Source organism: Lutjanus erythropterus, chromosome 6, assembly GCF_056507025.1.
Source record: "Lutjanus erythropterus isolate fLutEry1 chromosome 6, fLutEry1.hap2, whole genome shotgun sequence".
Lineage (NCBI taxonomy): Eukaryota > Metazoa > Chordata > Actinopteri > Lutjaniformes > Lutjanidae > Lutjanus > Lutjanus erythropterus.
The window spans coordinates 10,511,943-10,531,067 of NC_139322.1; the positions used below are offsets into that span (position 1 = coordinate 10,511,943).

At 40.5% G+C, this 19,125-nt stretch overlaps 1 protein-coding gene across 8 annotated transcripts in view; it reads left to right on the forward strand.

Annotated features, from left to right (window-relative positions):
• Positions 1–1,077: 1,077 nt before the first annotated feature.
• The window catches only part of LOC146324901 (rap1 GTPase-activating protein 1-like), a 65,817-nt gene continuing 47,769 nt past the window's right edge, over positions 1,078–19,125 (forward strand). For 4 of the 8 annotated variants that reach the window (XM_084720529.1, XM_084720533.1, XM_084720537.1 and 1 more), the window contains exons 1-2: positions 1,084–1,257; positions 16,309–16,344. In XM_084720529.1, coding sequence (XP_084576655.1) covers positions 1,214–1,257; positions 16,309–16,344 — 80 coding nt within the window. In that variant the 5' untranslated portion in view covers positions 1,084–1,213. Of the gene's footprint in view, positions 1,258–15,856; positions 15,953–16,308; positions 16,345–18,165; positions 19,073–19,125 lie in introns of those variants that run through there. The other 4 variants (XM_084720539.1, XM_084720532.1, XM_084720536.1 and 1 more) reach the window with 4 other exon arrangements.

Consider the following 19,125-nt stretch of genomic DNA (forward strand, 5'->3'; position numbering starts at 1 on the left):
ATCATGAACATCCCTATCCATATTTCATGGTGTTCATTGGGCCGTTAAGGCTTGTTGGCTGCCAAAATACAGATGAAAAGTTTGAATATTAATCCATATTGTAGGTCTACTCAGTAGTAGATTATGATTTTAAAAGTAATCAAGCATTTTACATAGTGTGGTGTTTCCGCCTCTATAACCACAACATAGAACAGCAAAAATAAAATTATCTCAAGAAAAATCTCCTCCTCTTCCCTGTTAACTGCCGAATTACTATTTACTGCTATGTTGCCTGGGAAAATGTAAATACAGGTTCTTCCGGTATGTAAGTGATATAGAGGCATAACTAGTTAAAAAACTTGTTGTGGTATATTTAAAGCTACAATATGTAATATTTCTGCATTAAAGTGTCTAAAAACACTTCCTAGCTAGTTGCTGTAACTTCAAGGAAAAATTGGCAAATGTGACTAAAGGTAACATGAATCACACTTTAATATTTCCTCATCCATGAACATGATTTCTGCCTGAGTCATGTCAAGATAGATTTTCATGAGCTATGGTGTTTGTTTAAAACTGAAGAAAACAATTCATATTAGTTCATGACCTCGCCTTACCTCTAGTGGCACAGTTTACTTGTGTGTGTTGTGTAATGCCTTCTCAAGTAAGAGTAAACGTACAGACTTGAAAAAACTCATAAAAGCACAAGTGCCCCAAAAATGACTTAGTTACAGTCATTTCAGTAGTTGTAATTTGTTACTTCTACCCCTGGTAAACAATAATTTACATTTGTGACTTGTGTTAGAGCTGTGTGTCTTTAGTGAATACACCATATTTTAAATAAACTCCATTTGTGTTGTCTGTAATCTTTATGTATGAGAGTGAAGATGTACGTGAGAAGGGCTGCTGCTGCCACACTCCTCTGGTTCCCTGGGAGACTGGCATGGTCAGCAGCCCTCACTCACTCCAGCCCCCTCCCCCCCTCTTCCTCCCTTCCCTCCCTCATCCTCTTGCCGTCTCTCCCCCTGTTTGTGAAGGAGGCGTGTGAGCAAGGAAGAGGCAGGGCACGTTAGCCGAGGCTGCGGGAGTGGAACTCAGACGGCAGGCAGAGCATACAAACACACACATTCACACACACACAGGCTCACACACACACATGCTCAGTCAGCGTAAGTGACACAAGTGCTGGCTCCATTCAGCACTGAGTTGACTGACTCACTGCTATCCATTAGCCGGCATGCCGCAGAGAAAGAGGAGTTTCACTTTTGGAGCCTATGGAGGGTAAGAATGAATATGTTTTTTTTTATTTGCGGGGCAACTAAACCTCTTCACTACACAGAGCTCTTGTATGTGATTGTTAGTGTGTGTGTTAGTGTATAATGTGTCTGTCTCCCTGTTTGATGACAGTGCAGATTCTGTGTCTGTGTTGCTGCCTGCATGTTTGTGCCATTTGCACTAGAATGCCATCATATTTATGAGAGCAGCTTTTGTCTTTAATGTCTCGGTTGTCATTTCTCTGGCTATTTCTCATGAATCTGACCTGATAATGCTGCTGTTTGTGTGCTTGATGGTGAATCATTAAAGGTTACATTCTGTGCAGCAATGGCAGTTCTCAGATGTAGAACACATAAACAAGATAAGGTGACAAAATCAACACAGAAAAGTAGGTGTGGTGCAGGTTACAGGAAAGTATTACTGGGGCTCCGGTAGCGCTGCACACACACTCTACATGTATGCTGTCAGTCGGCACTCAAGGTCCCCAGTGTTTTCATATGTCTCACTTCAGACTTTACAGGATACTGAGCAGTAGACACACAGTCAGCAAAGAGCTTGTTAATGGCCAAAAGGTGAACAGGTGCCACAATGCAACAGCATGTCTGACATCACTCAGGGATAATTGTGCATATCTATATTTTTCTGCGCCTCAAGACAGTCTGGAAATACACCATTAGCTAACAACCGGTGGAGACAGTAGTTATAGCTAGGTGTCGATTTTGGCACAGTGACCACAGCCGTAATTGCTGTCAGTGTGTGTGGGCTGTTGGCCAGGTGGAGCCACAGACACTAATACACAGACATTACGGGCAGTCATGCTGGGAAGTGGTTGTGGATGTGAGAGAACTTTGGTTCGTTTCATGGGCCATATTTTTTAATTTTCTAAAAGAATGTAATTTAATTATTTGAAGATGTTGTTAGGCAGCCTAGAATAATAAAATAATACAGTTTGTACAATAGTTTAAGACTACATAGTGGTGAAAAGCTTATACAAGTCAGTTGAACAACAAGAGTGGATAAAATCCAGTAGTGGATGATACAGATACAGTATGAGTACATTTATGTTTCTTAATAAGTTTCTTGGCAAGAACTTTATAATTTAGTACTAATGATACAGAAAATAGAGACAGTATTGAAGTGATCAATTGATTTGCAATGTATTATTGTCTTTAGCTAGTTTAGTGCAACTTCCGGAGAGTCAACTTGACTGGCCAGTGATATAAACCTGTCTCCGGGGGCAACAGGTTGTGATTCATCTTTAATTCAGCTGTTACCAGTGCGATTTGAGTGACGCAGCCTCGGCCTGAATTAGTTCTACGACAATGTTGTGGATGTCTGTTAGCATGCTGTGTTGGGCATTAGCTTTGTCAGTGTTAGAAGTTAAACTTATAGGTTGCTTGGTTTGTTTTTGCAGCATTTTTTTTAATTCAATATGTGAATCAAATGTGAATTAATCTGGAACCTCTCAGTTCAATGGGCACAGTGACCAATCAGTGCATATATGACATATGACCTTGGGACGTAGCCCAATGAGGCCAGTTAGTAATTTAAACTTTTACCAATTCCTGTTGGAAATATGGCAAACACTTCTTTTTATCATCAAAAACTTTTAGTGCAGTTGTTTGTTCTTTTAGAAGAAATATACATTCCGCTTTTGTAATACTTATTTAATAGATGGGATGGTCAACGTTTCACATCAGTGGCAGCCATCTTGGTTGTTTATGACACCCCTCTGTACAGTCATTGTATCAACCCTGTCCCATATCAGATAAACGGTTGCGATTGGTCCGGCTTGATCTGACAATTTGTCTGAGCAGGTGGGGGACCAGACGCATCTGTCAGAACAAATAAAACATGAGCTCGCAGATTCGTCTGGTTCCCAGGCTAGCAAAGGAGATGCCACTCTAGAAAACTTGCATGGACGAGTGTCACAAAGCTGAAAAGTCATTAGGAAACTGGGTAAGTGTTAAATAAAGCATTATGAAACTTTTAGGATGTTTAGATTAAGCATTTATTGTTTATTCCATCCAAGTACTGGAGCAGTTGAGGGAAGCATATCAGCTTTCTATGTGAAACAAAATACTTCTCTTTCTTCTGTTTAGCAGTGGCCTTGAATGCCATTCCACTTGGCATTTCAATAGGTCAGTCTGATTGCTCACATCAGCAGGTGAGCTGTATTACACTCTGCCCTCTGCATCAATTGGCATTCACTGAAGGGAATGCAACCCCTCTGTTCTCTGCAGATCTGTCTTTCTTTAACCCAGCATGCTCTGTAATTTCGGCATCAAATATTAATGGAGCTGCCACTTAATTTGAGTTCTTATGAGTTAGGTTTTTGTTTCACTTTGGTTAGGTTATATCCCTTTCTTTATGTTACTACAGGCTTTTGACTGGATACTGTAATTTGGAAGCAGAAATGTTCCCAAGTCAAATGTGACCATGATGTTGCAATGCTGAGCTTTCATATCCTTTTTATAAACACACATCTCAAAGTGTTCTTTCTACTTTTAAGACCTAAGCCCCTTTTCCATACACATGTGCTGGCTCGGCTTGACTCAGTTTGACTCGGCACGTCAGACCAGCACGGCAAGGATTTGCATCTCAATTACAGCAGGGCTACCCACAGGAAGATATGTCCTTTAACTGAAGATGAGCTTGGCTCACGTCGAATGCCTGTAAAACGGTGGTTAAATACGTTTCATTTCCTATAAATTCTTCACAATAAAAGTCCCGTTATTTTGTTATTTAAAAGAAGCAGCAAAATCATGCAAGAAAGGACTTGAAACAGAAAAATAAAGCAAGATACATGAAAGTATAAATAGTGATGCAGGAAAGAGACTTAACTTCAACCCACAGAGATTCATTTGAAAATATGGAGAGCTGAACACACAAAACGTCTTTCTCTCTTCTCTGCTGCACAGACATGATTTGAGTATCCCAACACATGCCTGTTTGAGGGGGAGAAGGGAGGTCATCACGAGTTGGCTGTGGTGGACCAGACGTCATTGCAACCTGCTTAGAAAGAGGTTGGGTGCACTTTGGCCTCACGCTGGAGATGGACCATTTCGGTTGTGTGTTGGTAGTCACAGTAGTAACTGAAAATCCACATCAGCATGGCATGGTTTGACTCAGTGTGGCCAAAACTACCAACGGAAAACCCCCACTACATTGTTTACTGATCTTACATGCCTGTTGTGTCACACAAAACATACTGTAGCTACTATATAGAATGACTGTCTCCTCATACACTGTTTAACCATGAAATAAACAAACATAGAGCTATGACCTGTGTCTGGAATAAGCTGAACGTTGTCTTCGTAACCTCAGTGGCATGACATTCAGGCAGCATGAACAATAATGTTGTATGTTGTAGTGTCCCATAAGAATGCAGCGTATCAATCCTGTTCAAAAACAACCGAGTGGAAAGACACACATTGTTTTGAAATCTGAGCGTGAAGTTGGAATTCTCTGGTCAGCTGATTTAGAAATGTCATTTGTTCAAGTAAACAAGAGGGCAGACTGTGTGAAAAAGTCTGTTCTCTTTGTTAAATAGACAAGCAGTACTTGATTAATAACATTAACAAAATTGGCCTGTGGTTGATAGAGCTGATTTTGTTGGAGACTTAAAAAGATATAAGGATTGTCGAACGCCTCATTTATCGAAAGGCACAAAATAACAAGGTGTTCAAACAAGTGTTTGAAAAGCTGAACAAAGCTACTATCAATCAAACCATCGATCAAGTCAAAAACCACTGGAAACAGGTGGAACCACTTTTTTTCTTTTTTCTGTTATGGTTCCCTCAGGTTAGACACTTCACCCAGGTCAAACTGTGTTGCACATGTCAGAAATGTTAGTTATATATTCTGATTAAATGCTTTGGGGCATTTAAATGCACATGGTATTGGATTACTTTACTTGGCTTTCATGTAAACAGTTGGAATATCTGATCAGAATGATTTCAATCAAGAAGAAGGAATATTGTCCGTGTAACTGCAGCTACTGTGTGAATATGTTATAACAATTAAATTTATCTCACTAGTTAACCATCTTTGGAAGTTTTTGTGTAGTTTGTGACTTTAACAAAAAGGCTAGATAAGCTGCATCATCATGGCAAGAATTTAAGCTTTTACTTTGAACCTTTTTTTAGACATTTATTTTTACATCTAATGCTGCTTGAAATAATCCCAGAGCGTCGTCTATCTGTTTGATTTTTGATTATCTAGTATCTAAGGCTTACTGCATTGAATATTGCACCATGGACAACAGCAAGGCAACACAGAGAGGGTCCTTTTGTTTGACGAAAGCAAATGTTTGCATGACAAAAGATGATTATGCCGCAAGGCAGTGCTACTTGAGAACAGGAGGCCATTCAAGTACCTTTCCAAGGGCAGTGGCAAAACAAACAGGAGATGTAGGGCAACCAGAGGGCTCTTCATCGCCTACTCAGTAAGTCCACCTTGCATATTTACTTTGACATTCACATTCACATTCATATTCACAGCAGCGAGCCATCCACAGGGAAGAATGGGGTGGGAAGGCACTGGGTGAGCTGCAGTTAATTATCTAATGCTCATGGGGCTACCAATCGTTAACTTATTTTTGCTCAGTTATAACAACGGAAGGGATTTTTATTATAGACTTGTACTTTCTAAGCCCCCTGTGCCCCCATACATGCATATTAGCCTGCTCCAAACAGATGTGTTGCTGCAGTCATGTCAGACAGTTTTACTGTGACTGTATCAATCAAAAAAAATTATATTGCTTACTATGTTGATAATACATTAATCATTTCATTTCAATTTCATAATCATTTCAATCATTTTCCACGAAAACTGTTCCACATTCTTAAATGCAAGGGTTTGCTGCTTTTCTGTGTCATTTATGAAAATGAAAATGTAAATGAAGAGTCTTTGGGGTGTGGAGTGCTGGTTGAACAAAATAAACAATCTGAAGATGTCACTCTGGGCTCCTGGAAGTGGGTTGAGCATTTTTCACAATTTTCTGACAATTTATAGAGTAAATGATGACTCAGTTAATAATTGGCAGATTAGACATTAATAAAAAAAATAATCATTAGTTTCAGCACTAGTTTTGATCACAAAATAACACCAGCTACAAGAAGCCACCCTGTGATAAATTCACAGCAGCCACAGTGCCTGTCAGTGCGTTGATGTTTAATCTCGTGAGTACTCAGTCGTCATTACTAAGTTATTACATTTGTACTTATTACTCATTGATCGGACCACACCCATCATTGAACTTTGCCTTCATTTTTATTTCAACTGCATACCAGACAGACAAATAATTACCTGGCAAAGCACCCAAAACCACTTCTGTGGTAGTTCCCACTACAATAGGAAGGACTGCATTTTGCTATGATCACACACAAACACAAACACACACGCACACACTCAAGATGAAAACAATGATAGTAATGGGAAAACATATCACTTTCTCATCTTCACCTAACCAGTTCACTTGTGGCTACATGTGCACAAACCATTTACCAAAAATGTTTCTATCTTGATGTACCTCAGATTTAATCAGACAAACAGCTCACAGTGAATCACTCACCTGTAAACGTCAGCAATTCCTGTAGCTCTAATAAAAAAGCCCCCAGTGGTTCACTGGTGAAAAGCTTTTCATGTGAAGCAGCTAAACAGTTTGCTTTAACTGTATATTAACACAGTAATGGACTTAATTGAAGCTGTAATGGTACAGCAACAGAGAGCAGATTGTGAAAGAGAAGTGTAACTGGAGAAAAGTAACATCAGGAAACAAGGACTGAAACTCACAAAACTACAAACAAATTCCCAAGTTAGAGTTACAGAATTACTGAGACCTGACTAACATGTGTTTGGAAAATGGTTAATCCTGTGAGTTAAGAGCTGGAACCATCATATAAAATAATTAATACCTTGTCATATTGCCATTACAGTGTCACTCTATTAGTGACACTGCACTCAGTGCACACTTTTGGCAGCAGATGTTGGAGCATAAGTATAGTATAGAATAGAATAGTATAATATAAGTTTTCTTATCTAGATATATGCAGGTGTTTTTGTGTGATATAATCTCAGTTTTCTTTAAAATGCTTAGAATAGTGTTTTGTAACCAAGGAGTCCAAACTTCTCAATTTAAACATTCTTATTTATTGAATATTACAAGCAACAGAAGTTGTGGCTATTCAGATAATTAGATCGCACCTAGTACCTGAATTTAATCCCAACAAGTAACCACTATCATGTTCAGTTTACAAAAAGTGGTCTTCCTTCACAGACCATAGGATCCAGCTCTCTTCAAAGCTAATCCACTAGAGTCTCAGCTTTCCAGTTATGCAATTCCATTACTGTTTATAGGCCCCAGTATGCAGAAATATTCAAATACACCATTTTTAGAATAAGTAAAAATAACTTATACTGCATACAAAAAAAAAACTGCATGGATTTTGCCAGTTTTTCCCTCGCAAAAACATAACCTAACTTTGGAATGTTATTTATGACATGACATGGTTGGTACCAGTGGACGCCTTATGAAAGACGGAGAGATGTAGGACATGACCACCGCTTGATCAGCGCATGATCCCCTCCAGGCTTACATTTGGCAGAGATAATAATGTTTGTGTTCTTGCGGGCCATGCATAAGATTACAGCAGACATTAAAATCATACTCAAATTTAATGGCATTACACTCCATGACAACAGAAAACATATTAGACCTATTAGATTTTTTTGTTGGCTGGATGTGATAGATACCACATTGCCTAGTATAGCAGTCAGCATAGCTGTGGTACCAGTGTGTGTATGTGTCTTTGTATACACTGTATCCTACTGTACTGTAGCTAAATGAGGACATTCAACCACTTCATTTCTCTGTCAATGGGCTCATTCAGTCCACACTGGGTCGAGATACAGTATACAGTCTAGATTGGGTCACGTTCAGTATTGTTTGACAGTTGTTTTTTGTTACTACTCTGGGTGTTGTATATGAAGATATTGTTCAGGGTTGCTTACAGCCTTTTGTGTGTCTCTGTGTATATATTTTTGACAGTTCCTATCCTGAAGCATAATGAATGGCAAACTGCAGAGCCAGAATTGGTGTTTACTGTATGTAGGTGTTAATGTGAGAAAGAGCTCATTCAGAATAAACTGAATAGGCTCTCGTACTGTAATCATCCAGGCATCCACCTTTGCTGAACAAATGTCGGCCTGTTGATTGGTCCAAAACTGGTCCAGGCTGAAATAGCTCAACAACTATGTGATGCATTGCCATTACATTTTGCACAGACGTTCAACCAGACTTTGTTGATCCCTGGCCTTTCCTCAACCTCTATGGGCAGGTGTTTGAATTTCAGTGAAATATCTTGACAACTATTGGATGGATTGCCATGACGTTTTGTACACACATTTATGTCCCCTCATGATGAATTGTAATAATTTTGATGATCCCTTAAAGCTGCAGTAGACAAAACCTGTGCAAACCCATGAAAAGCCTTCCGCTACTCTCTCTGCTGCCTTTTATCATTTTGGAAGGGCAGCAAATGGAGTCTGTTGCCCTGCGAACCCTCACGCCTCATAGGGTCCGCTCTCCACAGCCTAAGCCTTCAGAAGGATCCGGTCCCTCTCGTCACAACTCGTCTTCTCAAAGATGCCACTCCAGCACTTTGCGTTCCTACAGCAGAATGCCTCGGGCTTCAGAGGCAGCTACAACACACAGACACAGACACAAACGCACACCACTGTCCCCACTCAAAAGTTATTCCCACTGTTTGTCATCATGCCTCTTTGCCATTTGTAGATGCAAACACTGTGGCATTGAACATAAGGAGCCAGTGTGGAGCCAGGACATGTTCATGTATAAGCTGTTTTAGGCATAGGAGTTATTGGCAATTAACCACAAGTTGCAGGATTTTCTGCAGGATTTTCCACCATTGAATCAGGCTCTCATCATCTTTAGGGAAGTGCACAGACAACAGCATGTATAGGGCAGCCAATATAGGATTTCTCCAGCAAAGCTGTTAGGCTCGGTGGCGAGAATCTTTTGATAGAGGCTGGTGGCCATGTGTCTTTTTGATGGGGGGCCCAGCATGGGCCAGCGGCAGACTGATGGCAGCATTAAAACCAAGGCCACACTAAATGACTTTCAAAGCCGCAGATCACAGTGCCGTTCACAATATGCAACTCGCCGCCTTGTAATCATGGGCCTTGAAGTTGTTGAGCTTGGCTCACTACATGAATGATCAGATACAGGAGGCCACCAACTACAAGATCTTTCACCAGGAGGAATCTGCTCTTTAAGCGTTCATGTTTTAACCAACAGATATTGCTGGTGAGCTTTACAAACATATATGTTTCCAACTGAGCTGCCCCACTGAAACAGTTGTTTAAAAAGCATCTTAAAACTCTTTCCCCAAAAATAAAAACCCCCTGATGTTTTGGCCCAGTTGGGGGGTCAGTTTGGGCCTTTTGGGCCTTTTGGGCCACTGTGCTTGTATTTCACTGGGGGAAACCCTGCAATAGGAATGCCCTCTCTCTGAAATAACTTGTGACTCACCAAAGTGTCCTTTTACAGCCTCGATTTTCTAAAGCCTGAAAAAAGAACCAAGAGGAGGCGCATAAGTCATTATGCATTGCAAAAATGTCAACATGCTGACATTAGCATTTAGCTCAAAGCACAAAAGTGCTTCAGTACAGCCTCACAGATCTCTAACTCCAGTTGAACCTAAGTGGGCTTCAGTGTTCACTGTGTTACTCGGGAAGTGTAATAAGTTACTTTTTACTTGTTACTCCTTTTAAAAGTAATAATACCATTTATTACTTGGTATCAAAACTAATTCATTAGATTACTCCTTATATTTCTATATTACTTTTGTACCTAGTTGGCGGCCTTGTTGCGCTCCAAAGTTGAACTGCTGATCCAGTGAACTGTTAACACCCTGAAAGCTTTTGTTGTTATCTGTCCAGATGTCCGCTGTGGTGGAAACAAAGTCAGCCTCTCTAAGTTTGGCCTTCAGATTTGATTCCATCACTGCATATTTTCTCTTGAGCTAGCCAAACACAAAATAATGTACTTCCACCTGTGGAAAGTATGGCTTTCTTCTTCCCCCTCAGACTTTGTTTAACTTTTTGGCGAGCAGCTTTTGGCTGCCCCGACCTGCCGCACATACACATCATCATAAGGTAGCCTATCTAGGTCAAACGGTAACTCAGTAACTCAAAGTTACTTGAAATAGTAACTGTAAAATAATTACAACCATCATTAAATAATTAGAAATCATAATCCCTTACATTACCTGTTACTGGGTAAAGTAATAATATTACTGTAATATATTACTAAGGAATGCATTACTACCCAACACTGGTGGTCTTTAATGCAATAATAGTTTAAAACAATGGCAGAGAGTGTGAAATTTAAACCAAAGCTGTATTCTTTATACCACAGGTGGGCTACGTGCCCTTTTCAGCCCTGTTTGGGTTGCAGAGTGTTAAGCCCAGAACTGGATGCTGATGAAGGTCTTCAGTCAGCATGCTCTGTACTCGTGCTGGGTGAACTGGGTGTAACACTGACTGTGACTCCACCAGAATTTATTTTAGCAATAGGGAAGGGGAATAATTTCTCTCAAGCTGGGTTCACTGGGATCGTGTTTTCTGCATCAGCTCCACAACACCATGGCTCTTATTTAAAAAGTGTTTTTTTTCTACTGGATGAAAGCTTAATAACCAGTAAGCATCTGGAAAGTTAAATACTGAAAGGCCATTTTGAACAGCTGATGTGATCATTCATGTATAGTCCCAAACCTTGAAAGATAATTTAACTTGTGTTTTTCTCCAGCTGAGTAATCCTGAATTTTTGCTTCTTATGTATGGTTTCATGAGGTCCTGGTAGCTGAACAACAAACTTTCTTTCTTTAAGCTGGATTTCCTCTGGGCTGACTCCTCAGCCCTGTCTGTTGACCTACTTGCCACAAGCGGTGTTGCTGACTTGATATGTACCACAGAAGACCATTTTTAAAAGTTTAGTCGGGAGGAAATTAAGAAATTAGGAACTCTGCTTAAAGTCAGATTAAGTTGAATGAATTAATTGTCACGGCTGCTGACACAGTGATGGCCTAGGGTTTCTATAGGACCCGCCTTGAGCCCTCTTATCCCTCTCCAATGTTTGTTCCCATGGAAACCAGCTCGTGGTTGATACCTAGCTGAGAGTGTAGAAGAAGTATGAAAAAAAAATTGCCCGTAGTTGGCTACCACCTGCTGAGCTGTAATTTGTTGCGTTCGTAAATGCGCTGGTTCATTTAGTCTTTTTTAAAATAATGAAAAAAACTAGGCCACACGCTCTGTTTTCACTGTGAGATTAGAATGTGCAAATATGACTCACAGCCCACAAATGCATTAGCACAGGCAAATTTGTAATAGCCTACTTTTGTCCACTCCAGCCGTTGTTCTGTCAGAGAGGGACAGAATATTCTTTGTGTTGCTGATAAGGCTGAGAGTTTTTCACGTCGCTGTTTTCAGCTCTGCTGCTTTGTCTGTATCTGTGTGCTGTCCTGCTCTGTCAGGTATGCTTTGCCTTAGTAGTGGAATGTTGCTCCGTTTGAATTGTGTTTATTTATGATGGGAATAGGTAACTGAATAATTGTTGGGTGTATGACAGATTTATTTTGTGATTCTTTTAACTGACTTAAAGGTCCAGTGTGATTTATGGGGATCTTTTGGCAGAATATGTGACAAATATATAAGGGATAATGTACAGGTCATTATTACAAAATAAACATTGACAGGATAGTACAGGACCCTGCTGCAATAATGACCCGTTCGCCGTACATTATCCCATTTATTACAAACCAAACACTGGCTCTAGATGGTGTAGGTCGTGTTGAGAAGAGAACCTTAGATTTGTGAAACTCTTGCACAAATACTCTTGGCTTGCAGTTTGGGTAGGCCTGGGCACCAGAAGTATTTGGGTTGGGTGGATAGATTTAGGCAAGAAAACTATTTGGTTAGCTTGCACAAAATTCTTGGATATAAAGTGAGTGTTATTTAGGCAAGCAGATACTCCTGTAGCTCCTACAGTTCGTTCACTTTCTTTTGTCAGCTACTATCTGTAAACAACCTTATTTTCTGTCATCAGACAGCTTACATAACCCTTCTTTAGCATTTAGTATGATAAGCGAGACAGGTATTTTAGTTTTCGTGTACTTATGTAGGCACATGTTTTAGCTGCTTAGCACAAGAAAAGAGAAGAGCTTGTTTATTTGATCATTTTAACACATCTTTGACAAATTTATCCCTTACGTATCCCACTATCCTGATAAGCGGGCTCTTTGGTGTCACGTTCTGTTTTGTAGCTGAGGGTACATTTTATTGCAGATTTCCTGTATTGGTTTTGGTGTCTCAGTTCGGAGCCTTTATCCAATAATGTGGACACACCCTGGTTGATTTCATTTTATAAGAATTCCGTGAAACCTGAGAATGGGTGAGCAGCACAGGATGAGGTTTAGAAAATGTTATTCTTAGTGATGCAGTATATGAAAACAGCTTTCCCCTCCTCACACTCAGCTTCGCAAGAGCACAGCCGACAGCCCATAAGTGTTTTGGCTCTCTCCCAAGGACCAGTATGCATTCCACTTAAGGTGGAGTTCTGATTTATCTGCACACACGTGTCCGTCAGGCTCTGTGAAATCAACACCGGCGGTAGATTTGAGATAAAACCGCACCACAGAATCCATCTCAGTGACATTATGTGTCACATGGAAGCCTGCGATCGAAAATGATGAGTGATCTTCCGCACTGAGGGGAATCAGGCGACAACCTACTGTAACAACACAAGACTGTTGATTCGTGACTCCACACTACAGTGAACAAACAAACCCCCCCAGGGCCTGTTTCCTCTCACTAACACTGTTTTCTGGGAAGGAGGAAGTTTTACACTTTCATTTATCTTTTTAGAATTTCTCACTGCAAAAGAGGAAGTACAATCTTTTTTTTTTTTTACTTTTGGTCCTAATATTACCTCTTTGGGGGTTTCTCGTAATCAGTGAAACGTATAGGTCTTTCTTTACATGAATGAAAACAGGAGCCTGACTCATGGGATTATCTTTTTATTTTTAGCCAGTTTCTATTGTTATGACTCTGGGGATGGCAGTGTTGGTCATGTATACATGTAAATACATTGCCATGGCATTTGGTGCCTAGAGGATGAATCCTAATGACTTTGGTGATCCACTGACTGTGATCCACTTCCACTACCAGCGTGTCAAAGTTTTCACTTCTCCTGTGAAATATCTTTTGTACAGACATTCCTGGTTCTCTGATGATGTGTCCTAATGACTTCAGAAGCTGACATTTGTGGTTTTGAAGGAAATGTTTTGACTGGTGTTACATGTAACTAGACAACCTAGAGATTCCATTAAGTGTGGGCAATATGATCCTAAAATAATGTCACGATATTTGTTTTCTGCAATAATAATATTCTTTACAATGACAGAATACTGAAAAATATTTTTGGTTTAGAACTTCACAGGATTTTTGGCTCTCCTCGTACTTATCCACGTACTTTTGCTTGAGGTGTTGAAATTAGTTTTTTTGTAATGCCCCCTTTTGTTATTACATTCTTCTTGCACTGAAATTGACCCCCTTTGGAACCAACTCCTCCACTGTGGAGACTGTAGCAATGATATTTTCAGCCACACTTATTGTTGCTGTCTGTAACACAGCAACACCAAGAATTATCACAACGTGAATTTTGGTTATTATGAAAAAGTTATGATGATATATTCCGAGCAATACAATATAGCACAGCCCTACAATCCATTGGTACTGATGACGTCATGCCAGCTTCTTGGGAAGGGGCCTATATAATGCTCTAAAGTTAGGTTAAATTTCATCTAAGTAAAAACTGGCATGGCCCTTTTCAAAGGGGTCCCTTGGTTTTTCACCTCAAGATATCAGAATGAAAATGGGTTTCATGGTTACCCAAGAGCGTCCCCTTTACAGACATGGCCATTTTATGCTCGTCCAATGCAGTTTGGGACAAAATACATGCAATCTTTTGCAAGCAGTCTATTTGAATATTCCTGCATACTGCATTCCTGTATTAATATACTTTACAATGTTAGTCCCTGTAGGAGCCTTTTAATTGTAGTGAAACTTGACCCCACTGTATAAAGTGACCTATTGTGACCTCAAGGATAATCACAACCTCATGAAACTGACACCGCAAACTAGAAACCTGTAGCATTCAGACAATGTATGACTTTCTTAGGTATATTGACAATAATTGTCAAATCAGTGGTCAAAAATGGTTAAATTTTGCACCAAATCTGTGTCCATAAATGGTATCAATCCAAAAACTGCTGCAACAACTATTAGAGCACAGGAATGGTCATCATATACCACTCAGCTGGCCAGCAGTGACCTGAATGTACTGTGATGGTGAACATGGTCAACATTACACCTGTTAAACATCAGCAGTTTCACATTGTCATTGTAAGAATGTTAGCATGCTGACATTAGCATTCAGCTCAGAGCACCACTGTGCCTAAGTAGAGGCGCACAGAGCTATGAGCATGCCTGCAGACCCTTAGTCTTGTTTTTTTTTTTACCCATATTTCTGATACAGGAAGAGTCACTTCTCTTTCCAGAATTGGTTGTTTGATCCTTCGGGTGTTGATGTGTCATGCAAACTAATCATGTCCAGGGGAAGATGAGTAAGAGGTCTGAACTCCGGTGGGACTGCAGGGAGGCACAGGGTAGACATCAGCAGCTTTGGCTTGCGGGATAAAACCGGACACGCAGTCATAGGAGACAGGGCCAACAGCAAGGGGACAAAACTACCGAAATTCATCCTCACAGGATTTTTTGTATTATGCGTTACCTCTGTGCTATTCTGAGAATCCAGAGAATTTCCGAGGGGTCAGTGTAAGGCAGCTGCAGGAGGCCTGAGAGACATACTAAACATTCCCTTTTCCCTGTGTCACCCCCAGCAGCTATCACAGGAGACAGGCCTGCAGCCATGAGTCATTCTCTGTGCTGTGGAGCAACAGTTATCAGTATCACCACTTTGTTAGTCAAGTGCTGCATCCCAAGAGAAGTTGTGATGTGTGTTTATGATTGTGATACTCTCTGATTGGAAGAATTTGGTCATATTTGGTCCTCTTTGTGTGTCAGGGTGCCTTATGGACTTAAATATCATGATAAATGGCTTTCTGGTTAATGAGCAGAGGGAAAGTGTTTCATGGATTTCACCTGTTCATACATGAGGTTTTCCTGCACACACACAGTGCCATCTATTGGCAGAAACAGCGTCCTGCATTCTCAGCTGAGCTGTTCCCAACACGGCATTGTCTGTTATTGTTTTGAGTGATTACAGTTCAAATCTCCTCATCCAGAGTGACTTAAGGACAGATGATAGTTTATTCTTAACTGACAGTGAGTAATGAGCCTCATAGTGCGGATTCAAACCAGCACAGGATTCATTTTGTCTCAGAAAACGCGAGGCTAGTAATCATCCTTTCATCCTTGGAAATGCTACTTCAACAGATGGCGGGAGTTATTTCAGGGTAACCCAGCCCACTGCATAACCAACCTCTCTCAGTTCAGTGGACTCTGTGAGTGGAAAGGATGGGCCATTATCCCTCTGTACTTTCCACACTTAAATTAGTCTGGGACAACTTAGATGCAGACAAGAGCGTGGAAACTAGCAGTGAGTGTAGGATTCAGTACACCTGGTGCTACTGCAATTTGTTGCATCGTTCTTGCTAATATGACAATTTAAAGTAGAATTGTAGTGCTTTTGTGGAGTTGTTAGGATTTAGTCAACTTTAAATATCGAGTTCCTCATCTTTTGTTGTTTTACAGACTTTGAAAGTATGACTTCTAAGAAGGTTTTTGGCAATTTCCAATCAATTGTCAGTTGTAGTTGTTTATGACACAGATTAACACAACACAAAGACAACCAGCATGTCATGACATGTGTTTTAACTTGAAGGTAAAACATATTTAAGTAGCACTGTTAATAATAGCTGTACCTTTATCCCTGTATTTTTGTTTTCTTTACAGAGTGGACAAGACTTTCTCCAAGGCTAGAAGCATATGGTGAGTCTCTTTTTCTATTTTTGTCAATCAATCTGGAAAATTTCCATAGCATGTTTGTTATCTGATATATTAATCATTAAAGCTAGGGCAGCACGTCTATTTTTCGTGTCAATGGGCAAAAGTTCCTTAATAACCTTTAAGCATTATGTAATTCAAGTACTCTGAGAGAAACAAGACATCTGTACCTCCTCTTTGCTCTGTTTTCAGGCTTTGGAAAATCTAGCCTGTAACAGGAGACTGTTGAGTGTCATTTCCAAATGTCAGTATTTCACGACCTGGGAATGAAACTCAACGATCAACTATGTCTCTCCAGAACTGGTTACTGCAACTTGAAATACTTTAGAAGTTATTATTAGTTTTTCTATTTTAATAAAAAGGACACAGTGGACTACCATTCTTAAACATTTCTGTATTAAAATGTCTAAAAAAGCTGGACTTGTGTTATTTAAGTTGAGTTCTGTAATTATGTTATCTTAAATGTTTCCAATAATGTTCAAACCCAGAGAAATCTGTCATTTTCTCAAGGTAACAGTGCCTTTTCTGCTAGCCGCTAGAATCGTGATGATAACCGCTTTAACCTTAACCCTATACTGCCATCATGTGATGAATACTGCCAGGTTGATCTCATTACCATCATCACCGCAAAATTTGTTTTAAAGGGTCAGTTTCATGTTCAAGCTTCTGGAAGGGATATGATCATACCAGAGCTGATGCTAGCTTTACCTAAGCTTTACTTTAATGTTAGCATTCCTGCTAAGCTTATCTCAAGCCTAACCCTGTCACTTTTCCAGCAGCTGGGAAATAATACATGAAACTTGTACTGTACATTTACTGCCAGATTGACAACTTACTGCTTTTCTCCACTCCACTAACAGCTTTCAGTCTGCTGCTTGCTCTCCCTCAATTGCACACCACACACTCTTGCACACTTTCCTGTTCCTTAAAGGAGCCAGGGGCTTTTCCAGACCTTTTTTTACATGGATGGCCCAAGGGAGGCACTGACTTATGCAGGTGTGGCATTCAGCATCCCCATGCACACATATGCGCACATTAATGTACCATTTCTTATATCTATTTTGCTTAATATTACAGTATCTTACACTTTTGTATTCCGTAAAATGAATCATCATATTTCCTATCCTATGTCCTACTAATCACAGCAGAACAGAGTGACACCATACAAATATAATATAAGGCTTCCATACTTTATTCTTTTAGTCCTCAAAAGGAAATCTATCCTAGCTCTACTAGCCGCTAGGTGCTAAAACTTGGAGTGAGTGAGGAAGGAAGTTGGCAAACGTGATTAAACGTAACATGAATACAACTTAAATAATACATGACAATCAATATCTCGATCACAAACATGATTTCTGCCTGAGTCAAGTCAGATTTTCATCTGCAATCTTAGTTGTGTAACAGTAAAGATAACATCTCCCATGATCCCACACTATGTCACGACATCCTCAAACCACGTCTTTTGTTAGAGTTTTGATGTGAGTGAGACCCCTAGCGGCCAAGCGTAAATATTACGTTTTTATAGCTTGCTCTCTAAAGTGGTGTTCAATGTCACTGACTCAGACTGGCCTTGTAAGCTTTAAATGTGTGCATCGTTCCACCGAGTACAGTGGAAGTAAGATGAATGAGCCAGTGAAAGGTAGAGCAGATGGACAGCAGCGGGGAAACAGATACCCAGTCCGAGCTGCCATCTCTGCAGTGCTGGCAATGAGTGGAGTGCTGCTGTGAGTGGCACGTGGAGGCAGGCAGGGAGCTGAGCATGCACACCTCTTGCCACTGCAGATAGACCACTCCATTCTTGAACGCTTTAGGTGTGGTGGCATGAGTGTCGAGCCCTCAGCCCCCTCTGTCTGACTGCAGCAGGTTAAACAGTGCCTCGCCGCAGTGTCATCACTCCTTCCCTCTGGAATACAGATACAGGAGGATCTCTCTTACCGGCTAGGCCTGCATTAACTCAGCAGTGACTGGGCTTGTTTGCAGAGACCGCAGTCTGGCCATCGGGACTATAACAGAACAACTGCAGCTCACGGGAAAGAAGAAGAGGAGAGATGAAGAGGAGAATCTAAAAGAGGATACAAAACAGCACAGGAGATAAAACAACTGTGGGTGTGAAGAGGAGGAAGAAGGAGAAAGGAAGTGAGTAGATGTGGTGGCATGACAGGAACAGAAAGAAGAGAACAGTAAAGTGTGATGTCTGCAAAACAAAATACATTGAGAGTTCAGCAGAGTCACACAAGGTCCTGTCAGCCATCTTCCTTTTGTCAGAGACATGCTCGTCTTCAAAGCCAGGAGGAATTCAACAAACTGCTTAATGAATTTGGAGGATCCTTCCCACTGTGTTAATAGAAGTTGAATTATATTATATAATCATCAGTGTTCATGCCCCGCAGGACAGACCAATTTCTAACAACAAAACCTGTGGCGCTAGGATGAAGCATCAGTGAAAGTGGCATCAGATATTTCTGCTGCTTTTAGAGAAGACTGTGTTAAGCCTGAGGACAAAAGTTAGATTTAAAAAAGAAAAGTCAAAGAAAGCCTCTGCAATCTGGGAGAGCCAAAGTCAAGATCTTCCTTCAGGTACTGTTCGTTGGACAAGATGTGACCGGAAATTAGAACAGCGAGCTACTAAATCGTCCAACGGCAAAACTGTAACAGTACGACCCAGCAAAATGCCGTGCTCACCTTTCCGAATTGGAAGGCCGAGAAAATTCTGGTGAGTCCCTTTTTCTCCGGCCCGATGATAGTTTTGATGATAACCGCATGTCT